The sequence below is a fragment of the Chlorocebus sabaeus genome, chromosome 24 (assembly GCF_047675955.1).
Source record: "Chlorocebus sabaeus isolate Y175 chromosome 24, mChlSab1.0.hap1, whole genome shotgun sequence".
In the NCBI taxonomy this organism is placed as follows: Eukaryota; Metazoa; Chordata; class Mammalia; order Primates; family Cercopithecidae; genus Chlorocebus; species Chlorocebus sabaeus.
In genome coordinates, this window is record NC_132927.1 from 78805240 (window position 1) to 78830049 (window position 24810).

Sequence of the window (24810 nt, forward strand, 5' to 3'; positions counted from 1 at the left end):
TTTAAACCTTTTACTCCTTGGTTTCTGTTAATCCTCTCTAGCTAAGATGACTGCAGCACTGAAGGAAATTTTATTAGATTTCTAAGCATTTTAATAATTATAAGGAATTGGTTTGTGACCCAGGTGAACATCTCAGTTTGTTCCCTGGTTTTTCTTTTTTTGTTGTTTTTGAGACGGAGTCTCGTTCTGTCGCCCAGGCTGTAGTGCAGTGATGCAATCTCGGCTCACTGCAAGCTCCGCCTCCCGAGTTCACACCATTCTCCTGCCTCAGCCTCCCGAGTAGCTGGGACTACAGGTGCCCGCCACCGTGCCTGGCTAATTTTTTGTATTTTTAGTAGAGAGGGGGTTTCACTGTGTTAGCCAGGGTGGTCTCGATCTCCTGACCTTGTGATCCGCCCACCTCGGCCTCCCAAAGTGCTGAGATTATAGGCATGAGCCACCACACCTGGCCTGTCCCCTGGTTTTTCTTAGTTGGCATTTCTTTTATTTATTTATTTATTTTTTTGAGACGGAGTCTTGCTCTGTCGCCCAGGCTGGAGTGCAGTGGCCGGATCTCAGCTCACTGCAAGCTCCGCCTCCCGGGTTCACGCCATTTTCCTGCCTCAGCCTCCCGAGTAGCTGGGACTACAGGCGCCCGTCACCTCACCCGGCTAGTTTTTTGTATTTTTTAGTAGAGATGGGGTTTCACCATGTTAACCAGGATGGTCTCGATCTCCTGACCTTGTGATCCACCCGTCTCGGCCTTCCAAAGTGCTGGGATTACAGGCTTGAGCCACCGCGCCCAGCCAGCTGGCATTTCTTGAGTGAGGCCTCAAACCCATGGGTTCGTTCAGTACTTGCATGCATAGAAAGCATCTCTTTGTTGGGATTATTTGTACTTAAGAGGTTTATTCTTCATTCACTAAATAAATGTTTATTTAAAATATTTTTTCTTGAGCCAAAAATATGTGTACGAATTAGTCTCTTACTAATCATATAGAACCGTGCCTTATTTTGAATGTTCTTATTCTGAATTAGAAGGTGGAAGCAGGAGCACCTGTCACAGCTCCCTGGAATCTACACCCTGCTCCGAATTTCCTGGGGACAGTCCCCAGTCCTTGAACACAGACTTGCTGTCAATGACCTCAAGTGTCCTGGGCAGTAGCATGGATCAGTTAAGTGCAGAGTCTCCAGACCTGGAAAGCGGCTTCAGTGGTGAAGTGAATGGTGGCCCGCGGGAAAATACTGACCCCGAAACGTTTAATGTCCTGGAGGTGCCAGGATCTGTGCCTGATTCTCTGGCTGAGGAAAATGACATTAGAACTGAAATGCCACACCGTCACCATGCATATGGGCAGGAGCTGCTCAATGGAGTGAGGGAAGATGTGAGAGGCAGTGATGTCACGGGACTCGAAGATGAGCCTTGTCCTGCAGACGATGGACCATATAGCACACAGATACCCTTCCAAGAACAGGATAGCTCTCCTGAGGTGCAGGATGGGGAAGATGTCCAACCCATTGTCCCCCAAAGCACTTTTTGTGAAGCGCCCCTCCTGAACTCACTCACCGTGCCTTCCAGCCTCAGCTTGGCCCCAAGTGCTGGGCAGTGGCTACCTGGGACCGGAGCTGATGAAGGCAGCCCCGTGGAGCCCAGCCAAGAGCAGGACGTCCTAACCAGTATGGAGGCCTCTGGCCACCTCAGCACAAATCTCTGGCATGCTGGCACTGATGACGACACAGGTCAGAAAGAAACACCCATTTCTGAACGTGACTTGGGGAGTGTGGGAGGACCGTTGACTCCGGTCTCTGCCTTGGCGGCCAGCACTCCCAAGGCCTGGCTTGAGCAGCCTCCACGGGATCAGGCCTTGACGTCCAGTGATGAGGAGGACATCTATGCCCACGGGCTTCCTTCTTCATCCTCAGAGGCCAGTGTGACCGAGCTCGGACCTAGTCGCTCCCAGCAGGACCTGAGCCGGCTGGGCGCAGATGATGCCGGGCTGCTCAAGCCAGATCAGGTATGTGGGTTCAGGTGCTGGAAACGTAGCTAAGGCTTCTTTCTTGAGGGGAATAATTGGCAAGACTGATTATTTTCCTTCTCATGGAAAGAAATCTATTCCTACTGCAAAATCCATAGGCCAACTCTGTTTCAAGTCTGGGTTTCAGGGGATTTCCAGCACAGGGACTAGGATGGCTTGAGCTACTTCGGACCTGTTCTCCCCTGCTCAGTAACCTGCCTCCCCAACCAAGGTAGCGCCGTGCTGTTTCCTCTGACCCCACAAGTGCAGGCTGGCGTAGGCACTTACTGTTAGCCATCATAGGGCAGGGCTGAATTGGCCTGGGGCCATCTCAGAAAAACAGTGGGTAGAGGACTGTCCATCCGTGGAGTAGAGAAAGCTCTGAGCAGTTTGGAGGCAGGGACTCTCCTGTCCTCCTCCTCAGACCCCTCCAAGGAACCATCTGCAAGAGCATGAGGCCATTTCCAGAACTGCTGTCTCCTCAACCTCCAAACAGTGGCTCCAAGGCTCCCCTGCAAGCTGTGCAGGAACAGTTTGGAGTAACCAGTCTTTGTAGGTCCACCCAGCACATGTAACTAGGAGATGACTTTTAACTATCCTTGAGCATTTTATATTAAAAGTGATTTTTTTTAAAGTGCCTGCTTCCCTTAGCAACTAATTATTACTAGATGTATTTGTTTCAAAACTGTGTATTGTCATGTCTCCTACTAACTGGTGACGTGAGGTATGAATTATGGCTGTGCACTCACAGCCACGTGTGCTTTCCACAGTGTACACTGGATTCTGTCAGTGCTAGCAGTGTGACGCTCAGTCAGTGCTCACCATGTGCAGGTATCCCGCGAAGCACTTTACAAGTTTCACTCTTTTACTTCTCTAAACACGAACTATAAAATAGGCACTGTCCTCGTCCCCATTTTACAGAGGAGAAAGTTGAAGCACAGAACAGCTGGACAGCTCGCACAAGGTCACATAGCGAGTGAAGGGCAGGCCCCAGGACCCCCTTGCTCACCCTGTGTGCTGTCATGCCTCAGAAGTGAAACGTGGTGTTTACTTGTTTTGAGACAAAATGCCATAAGGCTGGCTTTTTTTTTTTTTTTTTTTTTTTTTTTTTTTTGAGACAGGGTCTCACTGTGTCACCCAGTATGGAGCGCAGTGGCGCAATCATGGCTCATTGCCGCCTCAACCTCCCCAGGTTCAGGAGATCCACGTGCCTCAGCTTCCTGAATCACTGGGACTACAGGCACATGCCACCACGCCCAGCTAATTTTTGTGTTTTTTTGTAGAGAAGGGGTTTTGACATATTGCCCAAGCTGGTCTCCAACTCCTGAGCTCAAGCAATCTGCCTGCCTCGGCCTCCCAAAGTGCTGGGATTACAGGCGTGAGCTGCTGTGCCCGGCCAAGGGTGGCCTTTTATTCAGTCATCCGGTATTTATCTTTTCAACCCAGTGGTTCTTGAGTGGCCGTGACTGTCAGCCTCTGTGATTGTGCTGGGGACCACAGTGCAAATGGTAGCTAGTTGTGGAGTCTGTCTTCCTGAGCCTCAGAGTCTTGACGGGGAGCCAGGTATATGTTCACATCCTTGCAGTTGAGTGGGACTCAGATGAGGATACTGAGCAAAGTGCAGGACTGTGGGAAGTGCAAGCAGCATGGCCCCCTGATGTCAGGGCAGTAGCCAGGCAGACTGTCGGTGGGGTGGGGAATTGGAATTCTAGACCAGAAATTTAGGAAAGCCCTTACTTAGGTGACAGGGGTCCTGGCCCTTTGAGCCCCCAACCCTCTAACTTCCTCCCTTCCTCATCCTGCTCCAGGTAGCTGCAAAGCCAAGAAATGTTATGGTGTGTTTTTATTTGGAGGTTGGGGGTAGAAGTAAGGCTTGCTATGGTGAGTAGGGCTGGATTGAGAAGAGTTGGGCACCATTTTCTTTGAAGTAGTTAACTTCTATGTGAGTATCTGTACAGATACATTTATTTTCTTTGCCTTTATTGAAAAGTGTTAAAGTACAAAGACTTTATTTAGCTTTGATTTTTAAAAGAATTCTAGCAAGGTCAGGCACGGTGGCTCATGCCTGTAATCCCAGCACTTTGGAAAGCCAAGGTGGGTGAATTACCTGAGGTCAGGAGTTCGAGACCAGCCTGGCCAATATGGCAAACCCCATCTCTACTAAAAATACAAAAATTAGCTGGGTGTGGTGGCAGACACCTGTAATCCCAAGTACTCGGGAGGCTGAGGCAGGAGAATTGCGAATTGCTTGAGCCCAGGAGGCGGAGGTTGCAGTGAGCCGAGATTATGCCCCTGTACTCCAGCCTGGGCAACAAAGCCAGACTCTGTCTCAAAAAGGAAAACAAAGAAAATATGGTGGAAAAAAAAGACAGTGGTAGTGCCATATATCCAGTGCATCTGTAATAATTCGACTACAGAAAATTTACTTGCATCCAAATGTTGAAGAACCTGGCTCTTTGTGTAAGGTGAGGTATGCCTGCAGAATAAAAGCAGCTCCTTCATGATGTGATGCTGTAAGCATTACATTTGCAGAGGCGTTAGAACAGGAGAAAATGTCATCCAGGGACGCCAGGGAGTCTTTGTAGGGAGACAGCAGCACGCGTCTCAGAACGTTTGTAGTAGAGGGGTGTCCAAAGGTAGTAGGGGTTGCGGGGAGGGTTGACTTGGCTTCTTGCTGATCTTTTTTTACTATCTCGTGTTAATGATATCCTTTCGCCTTTCTTACTGACAACAGTAAGCCGAGTGTGGCTGTGTCCTCTGCCACAGAACTCACTGGCTCTGCCCCTGTTAGTTTGCAGAAAGCTGGATGGGCTACTCAGGTCCCGGCTATGGCATCCTCAGCTTGGTGGTCTCGGAGAAGTATATCTGGTGCCTGGACTACAAAGGCGGCCTGTTCTGCAGTGCGTTGCCGGGCGCCGGGCTGCGCTGGCAGAAGTTTGAAGATGCTGTCCAGCAGGTGGCAGTCTCACCCTCAGGTTCGCCTCCCCACTCCCTGCTCCTGCTCCCTGTTTCTGCTCCCCGCTCCTGCTCCCCGCCCCCGGGGGCAGACATCTTAGCACAGGGCTCCCCTGCAGCAGCTCTGGGCTCAGGCTGCGGTGCATTCACCAGGTTTGCCTCTTCTGGAACGTTTGAGGGGGTTTTCTCCAAAGAACGTGAATTGCTTCATTGGATGTCAATTCATAGTGTAAATGGTGTTCAGTTTGAGTTTTTGTTTTCTTTATTAATTGCAATGGTAACCCCTGATCATATTTTTGTAAGCTAAACAAAAAGTTTGAAATTTGAGGGATGTTTTTAGGGATATCAATATACTAACTGTTTATAAAAATAATACGTGTTTCTCTTTCTCAGTGTTGCTTTAAAGCAACTGAACTAATTAAGATGGGCCCATGGATATGTTAGATATATTCCAATTATTTGGCTTCCTCTTTAGGAATTCTGTTTTAATGGGCTCTCTGCTATGGGTAAACAATCTACTCCCTGACTCTAAAAGGAAAGTCCATTCATTCTTTCATGCTGCTGTTAGGCCATTGTTAGTGAATTGGAGCTGGTGTTTCCTGAACAAGGTTCTCCTGGGCTGGAAGACCTCCCTTATCTGCATGGAATTATTGGCTTGTTGTTTCTTTTTCTTTTTTTTTTTAATTACACTTTAAGTTCTAGGGTACATGTGTATAACATGCAGGTTTGTTACATATGTATACCTGTGCCATGTTGGTGTGCTGCACCCATCAACTTGTCAGCACCCATCAACTCGTCATTTACATCAGGTATAACTCCCGATGCAATCCCTCCCCCCTGCCCCCTCCCCATAATAGGCCCGGTGTATGATGTTCCCCTTCCCGAGTCCAAGTGATCTCATTGTTCAGTTCCCACCTATGAGTGAGAACATGCGGTGTTTGGTTTTCTGTTCTTGCGATAGTTTGCTGAGAATGATGGTTTCCAGCTTCATCCATGTGTTTCTTAAAGTTGTGTTGGCCACGCTGATGCCTGCGCCAGCAGGGGCACTTTTGCCTTGAAGCAGCCCGGTTTATTGTCAGGACGTTGGAATAGAAGTCAGACAAAGCCAAAGCCGAGTCTGTGGCTTGGGATCTGTCTGTCCTCTGTAACTTCACTGTGTTTCGGGATGAATTTCCCTTAATTCTCCATGGTCTTTGTCACTGTTTAAAATATTAGTTTGTTCAGCGTTGTTTTGCTTGCTTGCTTTCACTGTTTGTTTGAAAAATATTTTTCTTTAGAGACTGGCTAACAACCCACTCCACAAGCTGGCTTTACACAGTTGTGTGTTTTAATGCATTTCTTGTTGCTGTCATTTACCTTCGGGTTTGTCTCCTTGGCCTTTTAGACCGTTGATTCTATTCCTGATTACATTAGTTACTTGTATTCCCAGGCCCCTTGGTCCCTCATTGTGCTAGTGGGAACTCTCCATCTCCATGAGATTCACGTGCTCAGTTGAGGTGTCCTTCAGGGCCCAGGCCCATGTCCTTGGTGGGCAGCAGAACCCTTGTGCCAGGAGTACCACAGGCAGAGATGCCTGACAGGCCCTCTAGTCCAGCCCATCTGACACTCGGTGATCACTGGTGGCCCCTCATCTTGCCTGCGTTGGCCTGCACCAGGCCTCCAGCTGCAGCACTGTCCTGCCTTCCCTCTCCTTTCTCTCCTCCGTCTCTTCATCAGAGTCCCCTTCACAGTGAAAATGGGCCAACTCAGTGCAAGTGTCTCCTTCTGTGCATCTTTTCCATTCGGCTCATCCAGAACTGATCCCTCTCTCTGAATCCCTAAAGGACTTTTTCAGCCTCTCCTAGGGCACTAGTTGTGTCTCAGGATGTTTATTTGGAGACTTATCAAACCTAATAATGTCATCAGTGTTCCTCATCCCATGTGAGGAGCACCTGTCATGTGCCCAGCTCTGTGGCCATGTGGTTGATCTGCTCCCACCTCCAGTCTTTAGAGCAGCCCTGTGAGGTGGAGATGATACCCACTGCCCAGGAGGAAAGTGAAGCTTGGACAGTGACATGGAGCCTGAAACTGGGTGGTGGCCAAGGGCCCAAACCTGGGTCTGGTGGCCTCTTTCCCCACTTGGGGGGACAGAACAGGATGTGTTTTAGCAGTCTTTCTCCCTTCGATGTCCAGCATGAAGACTTTTGTATAGAAATATATTCTAATATTTATTGGATAGTGAATAGAATTTTTATTTCCATAGGAGCCCTTCTCTGGAAGATTGAACAGAAATCTAACCGGGCTTTTGCTTGTGGGAAAGTCACCATCAAGGGGAAGCGGCACTGGTACGAAGCCCTGCCCCAGGCAGTGTTTGTGGCCCTGAGCGATGACACCGCCTGGATCATCAGGACCAGTGGGGACTTATACTTGCAGACAGGTAACCGTGGGCTGCGCTCAGGGGCCTGCCAGCTCTGCCATCACTGCCTCTGCTGCACCCTGCTTTGCTAGTAACATGCTTACAACAATCACTATGATTAAGAGGCTAAATCCATTTGAATTAAGACACTTCTGGGAACAGAGTATTTGCCATTTGGCATGTATTAGCAGTTTCCTGCATTGACACAAACTCAACCTGGGACAAATTTAGGGCAAGAATGAATAGGATTATTTGGTGAGATACAGAAACAGAATCTTATTCTCCTGTGGCCAACCACCGCATATCACGTATCCTACAATGTCAGATCTTAAGAGGAAAGAACACAGAAGAAGGACATAAAATTCATTTCCCCCTTTAAGCTAAAGCTTAAGTGGCTGCATTTTTTTTTTCAGCCATATCAAAGCCCAGCTCCTATATACTTATTTACCTGCGTGCCAGGAAAAAACAAGAAGTAATTTGCTCTTTTTTATTTTGAGACGGAGTCTCAGTCTCTTGCCCAGGTTGGAGTGCAGTGGTGCCATCTTGGCTCACTGCAACCTCTGCCTCCTGGGTTCAAGTGATCCTCCTGCCTCAGCTTCCTGATTACAGGTGCCCACCACCATGCCCAGCTAATATTTTTGTATTTTTAGTAGAGATGGAGTTTCATCATGTTGACGAGGCTGGTCCTGAACTTCCGACCTGAAGTGATCTGCCTGCCTCAGCCTCCCAAAGTGCTGGGATTACAGGCATGAGCCACCACACCAGGCCATAATTTGCTCTAAATAGCAGTTCAGGCTGGGTGTGGTGGCTCATGCCTATAATCCCAACACTTTGGGAGGCCAAGACGAGCAAATCACCTGAGGTCAGGAGTTCAAGACCAGCCTGGCCAACATGACAAAACTCCATCTCTACTAAAAAAAAAAAAAAAAAAAAATTAGCTGGGCATGGTGGCGCGTGCCTGTAGTCCCAGCTACTTGGGAGGCTGAGGCACAGGAATCACTTGAACCCAGGAGGCGGAGCTTGCAGTGAGCTGAGATCATGCCACTACACTGCAGCCTGGTGACAGAGCGAGACTCCATCTCAAAACAAAACAAAATAAAAATAGCAGTTCAGCAAGTCACAGGAAGCTGCCCTCAGGGAAGTTTTTAGCTGATAGAAGGGCACAGTGGGACTTGCTTATTAAAAATAAGCTGTAATGACAGTTAGTGTTTCCTGTCAGCAGAATGGGGGAGGATCTTCACCAGCAGTGTGATTTATCAGTATCTGGAAGAACCGTGGGGCAGGAGTTATCATCGGTTGTCCAGAGGCCATGTCGGATTTATGTAAAGATCAGTCTTCCAGGCGTTGAATATTGCTGATTCCAGGAGAATGTTGTTGTTTTGAGATGGAGTCTTGCTGTGTCGCCCAGGCTGGAGTGTAGTGGCACAATTTCAGCTCCCTGCAACCTCCACCTCCTGGGTTCAAGCGATTCTCCTACCTCAGCCTCTCAAGTAGCTGGGACTACAGGCATGTGCCACCACACCCGGCTCATTTTTGTATTTTTAGTAGAGGCGGGGTTTCACTATGTTGGCCAGTCTGGTCTTGAACTCCTGACCTTGTGATCTGCCCTCCTCGGCCTCCCAAAGTGCTGGGATTACAGGTGTGAGCCACCACGCCCGGCCTCAGGAGCATGTTTTAATCTCTGCTGTGAGTCGTCAGCTAGGGATGAGTCTTCAGGTTGAAGTGCTTGCACAGCTGGCTCTCTCCTAGGTGTGCAAGAACCTCCAGCCTGGGTGCGCAGCCCTGCTGGCTTCATAGGCCATATGCTGGCCCAGGTCTCTCCAGCCTAGTTCCTGTGTCTTTCTTTAAATGAAAGCAGCTCTGGCAAGGCACATGCACATCTAAGCTGCCAGGACATTTGAGCTTTGGTCATGGGGGAGACAGGAGGTGCTTCTAGCCTGGGGGTGAGGAGCGAGTGACCTCTTAACCAGTAGTGCTAGAGGAATCACCAGGACAGTGATTTCACAATAGCCGGCCCCACCCAGACCTGTTGGGTTAGGTCCAGTCCCTCTGGGGACTGCTCGGGAATGTGTCTGTAAGAAGTCCTGCAGGTGATTCCCACCTAGTTGAGTGGAAGGAAATATCACCGAAGGACTGCAATACCATAGGTGCGTCTGTGGTTAGTCACGGAGCATATTTGAGTACTGAGACCTAATTGCAGGCCTAAGGTCAAGGAATACAGGGTTGTAGGCGACAGTTGGTCTGTCTGCTCCCCTAGGAATAGCCTTTGAGCTCATTTAGACATACTTTATTGACAGGCCACAAGGAGGCAAGGGAAGAGCCCTGGACAGGGAGCCAGGGACCCTGAGTTTTGGCCTGCCACTGCCTTGCAGTTTGACAGACCTCAGATTTCATCTGGGAAGTTCGGGGTTTCATTTTATTAATGGAACCTCGCACCCAGTCAGAGCAGAGGGGAGCCGCCATGCTGGAACTCTCTGCAGGGATGGCTGCAGGCCTCAGGTCCCTGCTGACTCCAGCAGCTCTGCAGCCCTCTGCCTGGAAGAGCTGCTCTGCCCTGCAACCTCTGGGCCTCCATCTGGCCACTCTCCTGCTCTTGGCTTTTGTGTTCTTCTCTTAGAACTTCTTAAGCTACATTGAGACACCAGATAATTCTGAATTGTTCAATTTTCAAAGAGTGTCTAAAGCTACTTTCAGATAGATGTTACATTTAGGCAGAATTTAACCACTTTACGTTGCCTAAACTTGACAACGAAAAAGCAGCCGGACAGGGCAGCTCCCGCCTGCAATCCCAGCACTTTGGGAGGCTGAGGTGGGAGGATCTCTTGAGCCCAGGAGTTTGAGATCAGCCTGGGCCACATAGAGAGGCCCTGTCTATATTTTTAACTAATTAACTAAATCTTTTTTTTTTTTTTTTTTTTTTTGACATGGAGTCTGGCTCTGTCGCCCAGGCTGGAGTGCAGTGGCCGGATCTCAGCTCAATGCAAGCTCCGCCTCCCGGGTTTACGCCATTCTCCTCATCTGCCTCAGCCTCCCGAGTAGCTGGGACTACAGGCGCCCACCACCTCGCCTGGCTAGTTTTTTTGTATTTTTTTTAGTAGAGACGGGGTTTCACCGTGTTCGCCAGGATGGTCTCGATCTCCTGACCTCGTGATCCGCCCGTCTCGGCCTCCCAAAGTGCTGGGATTACAGGCTTGAGCCACTGAGCCTGGCCAACTAAATCTTTTTTTAAAGCACTCACCATGAAAGAACATAGCAAAATACCGAAAAAGGAAAAATAAGCCAATAACCCAGTCAAAATGAGGTGTGGAGTTCTGACTGTGTGTCTTTGGGGCTTCTTCCCATCTTCCTGGCAGGTCTGAGTGTGGATCGCCCTTGTGCCAGAGCCGTAAAGGTGGACTGTCCCTACCCGCTGTCCCAGATCACAGCCCGGAACAATGTGGTGTGGGCGCTGACAGAGCAGAGGGCCCTCCTGTACCGGGAGGGTGTGAGCAGCTTCTGTCCAGAAGGCGAGCAGTGGAAGTGTGACATCATCAGGTACTGGTGGGCCGGAGACTCCTTTCACGTCGTGCTTGTCCTACCCTTCGTTCTTGTCCACTTGACACCACAAGGCACCACAAGGCTGTTCTGGGAGGCAGTACCCGCAGCCTCCATAGCCATAGGCTAAGCTTGAATCTCTGCCTAGTTCTGACCAGCAAACTGGACGTTGAGTCAGGGCTCAATTTTTAAAAATGCTGCTGCCCTCTGTGCCGCCCTGAGCATCATAGCGTCATGAGTCTGTCATGACAGTCTCCACTCAGAATTGCCACCGTCAGGTAGTTCCTGTTTAGTGTCTGTGACGGCTTAGGTCCAAATATTTTTCTTTATTTTCATGCTAATCAATTGAAGTTGATCTCTGAACTGTAACTTTTTTTTTTTTTTTTTTGGATACAGGTTCTCACTCTGTCACCCAGGCTGGGGTGCAGTGCCACAATCACCGCTCACTGCAGCCTCGACCTCCAGTGATCCTCCTGCCTCAGCCTCCCTACAGGCATGTGCCACCGTGCCTAGCTAATTTTTGTATTTTTTGTAGAGACGGGTTTTGGGTTTTCATCATGTTGCCCAGACTCATCTCAAACTCTTGGGCTCAAGCAATTCTCCTGCCTCGGCCTCCCAAAGTGCTGGGATTACAGACATAAGCCACTGCACCTGGCCCGATCTCTGAACTGTAATTTATTAAGCTATTTTTTTTTTTTTTTACCATTCAAGATGTTATAGAACCGCCATCAGATCATTTTACTAATATGGAAGTATTAATAGTCCTTCAAAAAACTAGATTAGGATATTCTTGGTTTGAATTTAGCAAACCAATAAACTTTCGGTGAATACCTGTTAAGAACCAGAATGGTCCAGGTGTGGTGGCTCACGGGCTCACGCCTGTAATCCCAGCACTTTGGGAGGCCGAGGCGGGCGGATCGTGAGGTCGGGAGTTCAAGATGAGCCTGACCAACATAGTGAAACCCCGTTTCCATTAAAAATACAAAAATTAGCCAGGCCTGGTGACATGTCCCTGTAATCCCAGCTACTCAGGAGGCTGAGGCAGGAGAATCACTTGAACCCGGGAGGCGGGGGTTGCAGACAGCCGAGATCGCCCCATTGCACCTCCAGCCTGGGCAACAGCGCAAGACTCCATCTCAAGAAACGAAAAACACACAAAAAAAGCTACAACAACAACAAAAAAGCCAGAATGGTGCTAGGGGCTGGGTGCGCCAAGAGGGCTGAGACTGGCCCTGCTCTCACCACTTGCAGGTCTCATGGGGGGCCCCGTGCATGAATGGACACCCATTAGCACAGATGGCCCTAAACAGGAGCATGCAGCACTGAGGGAACCATGAAGTCCATGCAGAGGTTAGGAAGGCGGCCTGCAGAGTGGACCCACAGCTAAGCCTTGAAGCTGATGAGGACTTCCCTGTGTGGAAGGAGGGGAGGGCGTCCCCAGCAGAGAGGGCAGTGTCCGCCTAGGCCCCGCTGCACAGAATAGCCTGGCACATCGGGGGAGTTGACAGTCACTCCCTTGGTGAGGGAGGGAGTAGAGAGATGAAGGCGCTCAGGGGCCTTGGATTCCTTTTGTGCCTACTCACTTTTTTCTTAGGTTATTTTCTCTCTGAAGAGTGTTCCCAGCCATTCTGGGTCATCAGTGTGTCTTTCAAAGGCTGCTACCCACTTGAACCGTGTATCTTGCAGAGTAATTTAACTCAGACTTAGACTTCCTTTCCTGGTACTTGATGATCCGCTCCAGGGTCACATCTCTTCTCCCAGCCATGCCTGCTGGGAGACCCTGGATGTCCGCAGTCCAGACACGCTGGGCACTCTGCCTGTGGGTGCTCACCCCCTGTTCTCCTCATTTTCAGCGAAAGGCAAGCTTTAGAACCCGTCTGCATAACGCTCGGGGATCAGCAGACTCTCTGGGCCCTGGACATCCATGGGAACCTGTGGTTCAGAACTGGCATTGTTTCCAAGACGCCCCAAGGAGATGACGACCATTGGTGGCAAGTAGGTGTTCAGCTCTGGGCCGCGTGCTGAGGTCTCCCTTACCTTTTCTGTTCCCCTTTTCTTACCTCTCTCTTTTCCTTAAAGATACTGGATTAAATTTAAAATGTTCACTTTTTGTTTGTTTTTTGTTTGTTTTGAAACAAGATCTCCTTCTGTCACCCAGGCGGAAGTCCAGTGGTGCAGTCACAGCTCACTGCAGTCTTGACTTCCTGGGCTCAGGTGATTCTCCCACCTCAGCCTCCCAGGTAGCTGGGACTACAGGCATGTGCCAGTACGCCCGGCTAGTGTTTTGTAGAGACAGGGTTTTGGCATGTTGCCCAGACTGGTCTCAAACTCCTGAGCTCAAGAAATCCACCCAGACTGGGCACAGTGGCTCACGCTGTAATCTCAGCAATTTGAGAGGCCAAGGCAGGCAGATCACTCGATTCCAGGAGTTCAAAGCCAGCCTGGGCAACATGGCCGAAACCCTGTCTCTACCAAAAATACAAAAATTATTTGGGCATGGTGGCACACGCCGTTGGTCCCAAGTACTTGGGAGGCCGAGGTGGGAGACTGGTTTGAGCCCAGGAGACAAAGGTTTCAGCCAAGATCACACCACCATACTCCAACCTGGGCAACAGAGCTAGACCCTCTCAAAAAAAAAAAAAGAGAGAGAGAGAGAGAGAGAAATCCACCCGCTCTGCCTCCCAGTGTGCTGGGATTACAGGTGGAGCCACCACTCCCAACCAATAGTATTCACTTTTTCTATTTGATGGAGTAGACTTTGCTGGGTTTGAGTACATTAGAAACATCAAGGACTTTTCATCATAGGAAATAATTTGCAAAACTCTTTGAGTAAATAATGATCTTGGCCGGGCGCGGTGGCTCACGCCTGTAATCCCAGCGCTTTGGGAGGCTGAGGCCAGTGGATCACAAGGTCAGGAGATCGAGACCATCCTGGCTAACATGGTGAAACCCCGTCTCTACTAAAAATACAAAAAATTAGCCGGGCGTGGTAGTGGGCACCTGTAGTCCCAGCTACTCGGGAGGCTGAGGCAGGAGAATGGCGTGAACTCGGGAGGCGGAGCTTGCAGTGAGCCGAGATCATGCCACTGCACTCTAGCCTGAGCAACAAAGCAAGACTCCATCTCAAAAAAAAAAATCGTATTTATTTTGATATTATTTATAAATTTATTATAGGCTAAATAAACCCAGTGACATCCATTTGAAGACGTAGGTAATAATGATGTTTAATTATGAATAAATGTGCTAATAAAAGAGCCCAGACAATAGGTTTGAAAGTCCAACCCAGAATTAAAATTGAGCTATCTCTGCTTATTCAGAAGGCCTCTAAGTAAATGGTATTTCAGCAAAGAAAGGAGAATTTCCCACGTGCTTCCAGAAAAGGAAACACTTTAAGAAACAGGATGAGGGTATAATCAAGCTCACTTTGTGTGATTTGGTCCCAGCGGGAGTGCCTAGAATGAATCTCTTTTCTTTTTCTTTTCTTTTTTTCTGGGGCAGGGTTGCACTCTTTTGCCCACGCTGGAGTGGTGGCGGGATCAGGACCCACCTCAGCCTCCCAAGTAGCTGGGACCACAGGCACATGCCACCATGCCCGGCTAATTATTTTGGTAGAGACAAGGTCTTTCTGTTACCCAGGCTGGTGTCGAACTCCTTGGCTCAAGCAATCCTCCCACCTTGACCTCCCAAAGCACTGGGATTACAGGCGTGAACCACCACCCTCGGCCCTAGAATGGATTTTCAAAGGAGTGTCTACTTTCTCCATCTTTGGTATAGTTGAGTGTTAGCGTTGCTCCTGCAGCCTGCCACTGTAGTAGGTAAGATTGCACTGATAGTCCATGGTCATGAAATATTTGATGTTTCTTTTTTTTTTCTTTGAGACGGAGTCTTGCTCTGTCACCCAGGCTGGAGTGCAATGGCATAATCTCCACTCACTGCAACCTCCACCTCCCGGGTTCAAGCGTTTCTCCTGCCTCAGCCTCCCGAGTAGCTGGGACTACAGGCACCCGCCACCACGCCCAGCTAATTTGTGTACTTTTGGTAGAGACAGGGTTTCACCATGTTGGCCAGGTTGGTCTCAATCTCTTGACCTTGTGATCTGCCTGCCTCAGCCTCCCAAAGTGCTGGGATTATGGCGTGAACCACTGCACCCGGCCAATATTTGATGTTTCTTAAGTATCTTGTCCCATTGTTTTGTGTTTTATTGTCACCTCAGACTTGCTTTGTTGATGGCTTGTCTTGCATTGACTGCTCTGAGGTCTCTTTCAGATGAGAATGTAGAAAAATGAATTGTGTTTGCTCTTTGATAAAATGTGTATTGTATATAATATGTTCATTGTATACAGATGTATTTAATTTTATATACTAGGTAATATTTGATAGTTATGCAAATGATTTTAAAACACATTTTGTGCACTTGTAACCATATATATACATATACATGTACAAATATACATATATGTATTTTTGTAGAGACAGGGTTTCACCATGTTGGCAGGCTGGTCTGGAACTCCTGACCTCAAGTAATCCGCCTGCCTCAGCCTCCCAAAGTGCTGGGATTCCAGGCGTGAGCCACTGTGCCCAACCAGGAGTAGGGCATTTATGCCAGTGATGTTCTATGTAATCAAACCCAGCAGGGCAGAAATGTGAGTGAACATGATGGAGAATCAGATTTTCGCTCCTAAAGAACTTGCCTTACATCAAGCTGCTCAAGAAGAGAGGAGCTTCCTGGAGGGAGGGCTGGTTGGAGAAATGTCTGAGGTATATGAATGCTTTTCAGGAATGTTATAGAAGCAAGCTACCCTTCTGAGCTAGGGTTACAGTCTAGATACCCAGGACGGTCCTAGTTGATGCTGTTGCTCTGCAGTAATTATTAGTAGTCCCAATTCAGATCATAAATACGTTCATCACAGCCTTGCATGGTGGCTCACACCTGTAATCCCAGCACTTTGGGAGGCCGAGGCGGGCGGATCACCTGACGTCAGGAGTTCAAGACCAGCCTGGCCAACATGGCAAAAACCCATCTTTACTAAAAATATAAAAAATTAACTGGGTGTGGTGGCGTGCACCTGTAGTCCCAGCTCCTTGGGAGGCTGAGGCAGGAGAATCTCTTGAACCCAGGAGGCGGAGGTTGCGGTGAACCAAAATTGTGCTACTGCACGCCAGCCTGGGTGGCAGAGTAAGACTGTGTCTCCAAAAAAAAAAAATAGTTCATCACTCTACTTGTGATACCTTTTTAAATGCATATTATGTTTCTAAGTACCGTATACTGTTGTCCATTGGAAATACCTGATTTAAAAGCAAAATTAAAGCCAAGCATAGTGGTTCATGCTGGTAATCCCAATACTTTGGGAGGCCAAGGCAGGGAGATCTCTGGAGCTGAGAAGTTCAAGACCAGCCTGGGCAACATAGGGAGACCTGTCTCTACAAAAAAAATAAAAATTGGCTACATGTGGTGGCATTCGCCTGTGTTTGGGAGGCTGAGGCGGGAGGATTGCTTGATCATGGAAGTCAGGGATGAGTATGATTGTGCCACTGCACTCCAGCCTGGATGCCACAGCAAGACTGTCTCGGAAAAGATGGCAAAATTCTTCTTTCTCACTCTGATTAGAATGAAAGTCTTCTTACAAGGGTAAGGGGGTGATACTTAACCACAAAAGTAATACATGCTTGTAACAGATCCATGTGTGTAAAATGCGAATATATTCTTCCATACCTTTAAATCCAACCCTACAAAGGAGCTGGAGTTAGAGTTAGCAGTTTGATGGCATCCTGCCACGTTTTTTGGTCCTTTCACAAGCGCACATGTGCACATTTGTGTTTGGATGGTCATCTTGTTACTGGAAATGCAGAGGTGTGGACCTGGGCTAGAACCTTCCCTCAAGGCGGAGAGTCTACACTTGTAACCGCTCTGACAGCAGGGCTTTTGTCTGTCACCTCCTTCCAGGTGAGCATCACGGACTATGTGGTGTTTGACCAGTGCAGCTTATTTCAGACGATAATCCATGCCACTCACTCGGTGGCCACAGCTGCCCAAGCCCCTGTAGAAAAGGTGGCAGATAAACTGCGCATGGCGTTTTGGTCCCAGCAGCTTCAGTGCCAGCCAAGCCTTCTCGGGGTCAATAACAGTGGCGTCTGGATCTCCTCGGGCAAGAATGAATTCCACGTCGCTAAGGGAAGTCTCATAGGTGGGTGAATTGCTGTAATTTTCACACTGGCTTTATAGGCAGCTGCACTTTAAAGCCAACATTTAAATAAAAGCTTTAAGACCTCAACTTGAAAACACAATTTAGTGCCAGCGGTATGAAGTGTCTAGTGAAGGCACTCTATGCTTTGTGATCAGTTTCTCTCCTTTTTAAAAAATCTGTCATTCCTAAAACTTGGATCCCTGTGTCTGGATAGTGGGGAAAGTTTCTATGACATAAGAAAAGCAAATGGAGGTCGTTTTTATGTTAACAATTTCACATTTTAAATGAAAAAGTCTACCCAAACCTAGTGAGAGAGAATGATCCATTTCCTGGAGGGAAAGTGATCACCACTGTTGGAGATGCAGTTCTCTGGCCAGGTCTGGGAATATAGATGCCAGTCCACACATCCTGGGGTTCGTTTCTATGAGTGAACCCCTTGCTTTTCTCCAGCCCTCTCCCTGCTGCATGGCCTCCATGACCCTGGGCTGGATGTGGCTCTGCCTGGCAGTATTCAGAGGGAAATGAATGGCAGGCTGTGATTGCTCATGTTGCTTAATTTAGGGACACTCTAGAATTATCTGGAGAAAGGATTTGAAGGCCAGATGTCATCTAGAACTAAGATCTGAAGTTTCTTTCTTTAACATATTCTTCCTGTTTACTCTTTCCAGGCACCTACTGGAATCATGTTGTTCCCCGTGGGACAGCTTCTGCTACAAAATGGGCCTTTGTGTTGGCCTCTGCGGCTCCCACGAAGGAAGGTGGGTCAGTCTTAGCCTCGCTGAAAAATCTCGAGCACGGCTTGGCCACTGGAAGGGTTCAAACCATGGTCCGACTGTGGCCTTGTTGGTGATGGGCACGCCTTGGAGACCGGCCACGTGAGGGTGTCAGAGGCCAGCAGCCCTTGTTAGCTGAGTGGAGGGCCCTGAAGTGGGATAGGCCTGACCAGGAGAGCCTCTGAGAGGGACTGAGTGTGATGAAGATGAGGGAAAGCATCCTTCTGAAGGAGGGGCTCACACAGTACAGCCACCGGGGCTGGCAGCTGGTGACTTCTAGTGCCATGGCAGGGGCCACAGCTTCTTTGGGCACCTTCCCATCTCCCCTTGAGAATCCTTCTGTCACCTCCCAGCAACTTCCTTCCGTCTTGTTCACAGCCTCTGGATAACCTAAGTCCCACATTTGCACCCCATTAGGCAGACCTGCCCTGCAGGGGGGTGCTCCTGCCAACTACATTCTGGGCAGGACTCAGTGTCCCTACAGAGTACGGGGTTTGTGAGGGAGCCAGAACACCAGAGGGTGAGGAAGCTGGCATCTGCGGCCAGGAGAGGCAGTTCTCCCACCCAGTTAGCTGGGAACCCAGGCAGTCAGGTGACCTCTCTGGGAAGTAGCCGTACCTCCTCCCAGGATTGCATGTGGATGAAACGCGAAGATGCTGTGAAATCTGTGGTGAAGAGGGAATTGTTTCCTTAGTTCAAACCATTAGTCCACTAGGATGCGGGTGACTGGGTCAGTACAATAACTTCTTACTCACCAGATTGTTCGGACCACAGTTCTGGAACCCAGAAATCTCTGAAAACAATAAGTTATTTATTAAGTTTGGTATAAATTAATTTGGCAGCAGAACCTGACCAGATCTCACATAGCTGCCTCCAGCCTTGGTTGATCTGTTGGCTGTGACTGTATCCATGTTGCAGAGATGTTACCGCACTTCACCGGGGAGCGCCTGGCCCCTCTGTTTTGTAAACCTCTAGCATACCCATTAGCTTAGGTTTTCAAAAATACAGAAAAAGTTTGAATTCCAAAACATATGTGGCCACAAGTTGCAGATAATACTTCAGAGAATGTACTGTGACCAAGGTTTTAACTGCCCTAAGGATTATTTGCATTTTAAACAGAATCTGTTAAACCTAAAGGACTTTTTAAAAATGCTGGAGGGAATGAAAGGATGTGATTTTGAGGCAAGGATGGGAAGAGAAGCTTTTCTAGCTTCCTAAGCTTTCTCCAGCAGCTGGCCCACCCCCCGGCCCCATCCCCAGAAGGCCTGGGAGAGCGCCATGGCACCATCCTTCCGAGGAACTGCTAACCCTCCCTCCCTCCCTCCAGGGCACTGAGTTGATAGTCTTCTCCTCTTGGTAAAATTAACTTTCTATATTAAAAATGCTAGGCCAGGCGCGATGGCTCAAGCCTGTAATCCCAGCACTTTGGGAGGCCGAGACAGCGGATCACGAGGTCAGGAGATCGAGACCATCTTGGCTAATATGGTGAAATCCCGTCTCTACTAAAAAAAAAAAAAAAAATACAAAAAACTAGCCAGGCGATGTGGCGGGCGCCTGTAGTCCCAGCTACTCGGGAGGCTGAGGCAGGAGAATGGCGTGAACCTGGGAGGCGGAGCTTGCAGTGAGCTGAGATCTGGCCACTGCACTCCAGCCTGGGCGACAGAGCGAGACTCCATCTCAAAAAATAAATAAATAAATAAATAAATAAATAAAATTTTAAAAAATGCTCTGGTGCCTTTGTTCAGTGAAAAACTTCCCAGCCCATGAAAAATGGGAAGTCAAAGCCACTAAGCCAACATTATGGCCGTCATAAAATCTCCTAAGCCTTGCCTTCTTTCCATTTCTTTCCAACATCTCAGGCATGTTTCTTGTTAGTCGTGGTGTTTCCCTCTGCCTTCTACCTTAAAGTGCTACACCACTCCTGCCCGCGTGGGAATGGGCGGGTGAGTGAGCCAGCATCCGCGACCAGGTGGCCGGCGTCTGCCGAAAGGCAAAGGCTGCCTTGTGCATTTAGGGCAGGCAGCTCGGTGCAGACAGCACCTTGATGACAAACATGACCCCTTTCTGCAGGAAGCTTCCTGTGGCTGTGCCAGAGCAGCAAGGACCTGTGCAGCGTCAGCGCCCAGAGTGCACAGTCGCGGCCCTCCACAGTGCAGCTGCCTCCCGACGCCGAGATGCGCGCCTACGCCGCCTGCCAGGATGCGCTGTGGGCGCTGGACGGCCTTGGCCAGGTCTTCATCAGGACGCTCTCCAAGAGCTGCCCCACGGGCATGCACTGGACCAGGCTGGACCTCTCCCAGCTAGGTATGGCCGCCTCGTGAGTACGCCTGCCGGTGCCCTGACTGCCCTAAAACTGCAACACAGCGTGATGTCGGACAAAGCTTCCCGGCCTGTGTTCAACTCGTGAGAGTTCTGAGAGGATATTTATAAGTTGCTGGATTTCAGGAGCTCAGTTGGCCACTCTTCCAGACTAGACCGGCTCTGGGCTTTGTCCCTTCCCCTGCCCCTTAGAGTTTGCAGGGCTGTCAGAACCTGAGGAGGGCGCACATCCTCAGATCAAGGGGCCACTCACTAAGAGCAGCTTGAAGGATAGTGGTGCTGCAGCTGCCTGTCAGTCTGTCTGAATATGGAACATAGCTTTATGACCTTAAAAGCTAAAAAGATGGGTGTTCCTACAACAGGATCGGTGCCACGTTTGTCCATCCCCTCAGGACAGTACTGGCAGAGGAGAGTGGCTTAGCACACAGGTGCCACCTCTCCTTCAGCTCAGCCAGATCCAGGAGGACCTGCACCCACTAGCTCCTGCTTTTCTCTGAATCTCCCCTCAAAAGCCGCAGAGTAGGCTAAGAAATGTAGTGCTATTTGTAGGCTAGGAGCAGTGGCTCACACTTGTTATCCCAGCACTTTGGGAGGCTGAGGTGGGTGGATCACCTGAGGTCAAGAGTTCGAGACCAGCCTGGCCAACATGGTGACACCCTGTCTCTACTAAAAATACAAAAAAAAAAAAAAAAAAATTAGCTAGGCATGGCAGCGCACTCCTATAGTCCCAGCTACTCAGGAGGCTGAGGCAGGAGAATTGCTTGAACCCGGGAAGTGGGGGTTACAGTAAGCCAAGATCATGCCATTGTACTCCAGCCTAGGCAACAGAGCGAGACTCTGTTTCAAAAAAAAAAAGAAGAAAGAAATGTAGTGCTGCTATTTGTAAATAATTCATTCATGTTCCAAGAACTGATAACATAAGCCCACATTAGGTTTCTCTCTGAGTAGATTCTTGGTGGATCAGGAAGCGTAGGTGTGGTTTGCCTGCAGGTGGGGTTGTGCAGATGGCCCCCAGGGCCCAGGTGAGCCCTGCGCTGGCAACAGGACTGACAGGAACTTCCTGGCTGTGAGGCTTCCCAGCTTTTTAACTTACAACCGGCATTTGGTTATGTGGTAGATTTGAATTGTATAAGAACTCAACCACATGTACTCACCAAAAAAAAAAAAAAAGAAAAGTAGGAGGGGGAGAAAGAAAGCAAGAAGAGGGCTGAGCACAGTGGCTAATGCCTATAATCCCAGCACTTTGGGAGGCCGAGGCGGGTGGATCACCTGAGGTCAGTAGTTCAAGCCCAGCCTGGCCAACATGGTAAAACCCCATCTCTACTAAAAATACAAAAATTACCTGGGTGTGGTGACACATGCCTGTAATTCTAGCTACTTGGGAGGCTGAGGCAGGAGAATCATTTGAACTTGGTAGGCAGAGGTTGCAGTGAGCTGAGATCCATGCCATTGCACTCCAGCCTGGGTGACAGCAAGACTCTGTCTCAAAAGAAAAAAAAAAAAAAAAAAGCAAGAAGAGAAGAGCTTGTCCCCCTTCTCCCCAAGCCCCTGGCTGCCTTGTGGTCTGTGTGCTACCAGCTGTCAAGGAGAGCCTTTTGCCATTCTGTGAAGCAAGCATTGTCCTAGGCAGCCTGGTGGTGGTTGGCGTGCTCAGCCCTGGGGGCTCCTAGAGGCTGCTGAGTAGACATCACCAATTCTTTTGCCTGAAAAGGCCCCTGAACACTAACTCAACTGAAGAAGCAAGTTCTGTTCCAAGACTTGGGAATTGAAGGTTTGTCCAGGGCAGTTTTTGTTCTTTGTTCTTTGGGCCTCCCCACCTGCCTTTTGGACCCACCAGTCACCATCTAGCTTTTTGAGAACACCCCACTCTCCGCATCACTGACAGTGACTGATCAGACAAGGCTGAGGCTGAGAGTGGCCTGAACATTGGTGCTGGCTGACGTGTCGCCTGCCCTGGGAAGCCTTTCATTTGTTCAGAGACCGTACTGGTCCTGAACCTTTCTCCAGCAGCTCCTACCCAGACTAACTGGAAAATGCCACTAGTTCCCTCTGGGGGTAAAAAGTCCAGGGCATGATGTGTATTCTCCCTGCTCCTGAATCTTGAGCACTGTGGGAGGCCGTGTTCACCTGCACCATTTGGGTGAGAAGCAGAACTGTTTCCCTTGCACGTCCCGTTCCCAGCCCCTCCAGGAAGGCTGCCGCACCATGGTGGGGTTCAGAGTGAACAGGCGTCGTGCCAGGTTCTGCACTGCTGGAGTCAGCCCTGCCTGGGCCTCCCACCTCAAGCACAGCTCGTGCCTCCCTCCTGGCTCGATCCAGTCCTCCCAGCACTGGCTAGCTGGCCAAAGTGGTACAGCTCTCTAAGGTGTGTATTTGGGCTTCACTGGGAGGTTTCTTTAGGGGAGAAACTGGCTTGAGTGGGATTGAGTCTCAAAGGTGCAAGGGAAACAGGAACAAGTCCACCCTGAGTCCAAGATGGCCTTGGGCCCTCTGGTGTTCAGCAGATACTCATTGAGGGGATGGGTGTGTGAGTAGAGGGATGGCCTGGGGGTCCTGGTTGCTGTGGATGGGCAGGTTTTCACTGAGCCCCTGTGTTCTTCCTGCAAAATCATTAGCAAACTAATGTAAATATCCAGCTGAGCCTGAAATGGATCAGACATGCAGTGGGTGCAAGGAAGTCACAGGCAGAGGTGTGGGAATTCAGAGGCAGAGGGAGGACAGCTGGGCCCCAGGCAGGCTCTGGGACTCTGAGCAAGCTGCTGTTACCTCGAACCCCAGTTTGCTCTTCTTTCTTTTTTTTTTTTTTTCCAGATGGGGTCTTACTCTGTCACCCAGGCTGGAGTGCAGTGGCACGATCTTGACTCACTGCAACCTCTGCCTTCCCAGGCTTAGGCAGTCCTCCCACCACAGCCTCCCAAGTAGCTGGGACCACAGGCATGTGCCGCCATGCCCAGCTAATTATTTTGTTTTATTTTATTTTTTTGAGACAGAGTTTCGCTCTGTCGCCCAAGCTGGAGTGCAGTGGCACAATCTTGGCTCTCTGCAGCCTCTGCCTCCCAGGTTCAAGCAATTCTCCCTGTCTCAGCCTCCTGAGTAGCTGATATTACAGGCACCCACCACCGCACCTGGCTAATTTTTTGTGTTTTTAGTAGAGACAGGGTTTCGCCATGTTGGCCAGTCTGGTCCTGAACTCCTGACCTCAGGTGATAGGCCTGCCTCCGCCTCCCGAAGTGCTGGGATTACAGGTGTGAGCCACCGCGCACGGCCCCTGAGAACTTTTGTATTTTGGATAGAGGTGGGGTTTCATCATGTTGGCCAGGCTGCTTGAACTCCTGACCTCAAGTGATCCACCTACCTCATCCTCCCAGTGTGCTGGGATTACAACTGTGAGCCACCATGCCTAGCCTTGGTTTCCTCTCCTTTCTCATGGGAGCAGCAACCCCCAAGCCGAACCGCCCAGAGGATGCACGGGGCATCCTGTCTAAGTGTGGGCCATCTCCGGGTGGTGTGGTCATCCGAAGGCTGTGACACATCTTGCTTGGGGGTGCTCTCTAGCCTTTGTTAGCTGCTGGTCGTGGGGCTTTTGCTTGTGTTGCCCCAGTTTGTGCCACAGGGAGGGCAAATCCAGCATCTCTTGTTAAAGCACCACCTTGCTTAGTCCTTATCCTGCCCTGAGCTTTAGAATTTGTTTATTTATCTGAGTTGTCTGGTTGATCTTGAAATGTCAGATTAAGACTCCTTTCCTGTTTCCTACACATCCTGAGAGAATGCAGCAAGTCCAGGGTTGGCAGCTTTGTGTTGGGGCAAGGGAGGTGAGCAGGCGACTAGGACCCCCAGGCCATTCCTCTGCTCACACACCCATCCCCTCAATGAATATCTGCTGAACACTGGAGGGTCCGAGGTCATCTTGGAATCAGGGTGGACTTGTTCCTGTTTCCCTCTCACTTTTGTTTTTTGTTTTGCTTTTTTTTTTTGAGGCGGAGTCTCACTCTGTCGCCCAGGCTGGAGTGCAGTGGCGCAATCTTGGCTCACTGCAAGCTCCACCTCCCAGGTTCACGCCATTCTCCTGCCTCAGCCTCCCAAGTAGCTGGGACTACAGGCGCCCGCCACCACGCCTGGTTAATTTTTTGTATTTTTAGTAGAGACGGGGTTTCATCGTGTTAGCCAGGATGGTCTCAATCTCCTGACCTCGTGATCCGCTGGCCTCGGCCTCCCAAAGTGCTGGGATTACAGGCATGAGCTACCACGCCTGGCTTCCCTCTCACTCTTGAGACACAATCTCACTGAATCTGGGTTTCTCCCCTAGAAAGAACAGCCACCTCCCCAGCCTTTACTATGGCAGGGTAGGGGCAGTGAGCATCAGGCCAGGGGCACCAGGTATTCGATTATTGGGTTCTCTCCAGATGTGGTCTGTGTCCTGCAGGAAAAGCAGGTAGGTCAAGAGACTTCTTTTTTTGTTTCTGTGTTTGTTTGTTTGAGACATAGTCTTACTCTCTTGCCTAGGCTGGAGTGCAGTGACACAGTCTTGGCTCACTGAGACCTTCGCCTCCTGGGTTCAAGCAATTCTCCTGCCTCGGCCTCCCGAGTAACTGGGATTACGGGCATGCACAGCCATGCCCAGCTAGTGTTTGTATTTTTAGTAGAGACAGGGTTTC

General features: G+C 49.6%; 1 protein-coding gene across 6 annotated transcripts in view; it reads left to right on the plus strand.

The window, feature by feature from the left end:
• Positions 1–24810, plus strand: part of TECPR2 (tectonin beta-propeller repeat containing 2) — a 134103-nt gene that overhangs the window by 70870 nt on the left and 38423 nt on the right. For all 6 annotated transcript variants that reach the window (XR_012091092.1, XM_007987899.3, XM_037984564.2 and 3 more), the window contains 8 exons: positions 1018–1994; positions 4786–4969; positions 7192–7365; positions 10698–10878; positions 12732–12873; positions 16823–17063; positions 17732–17821; positions 19907–20140. Coding sequence is in view for 5 of the 6 variants with exons in the window: in XM_007987899.3 (XP_007986090.3) it covers positions 1018–1994; positions 4786–4969; positions 7192–7365; positions 10698–10878; positions 12732–12873; positions 16823–17063; positions 17732–17821; positions 19907–20140 (2223 nt within the window). In the remaining variant the exon portion in view is untranslated. The remainder of the gene's footprint in view (positions 1–1017; positions 1995–4785; positions 4970–7191; positions 7366–10697; positions 10879–12731; positions 12874–16822; positions 17064–17731; positions 17822–19906; positions 20141–24810) is intronic.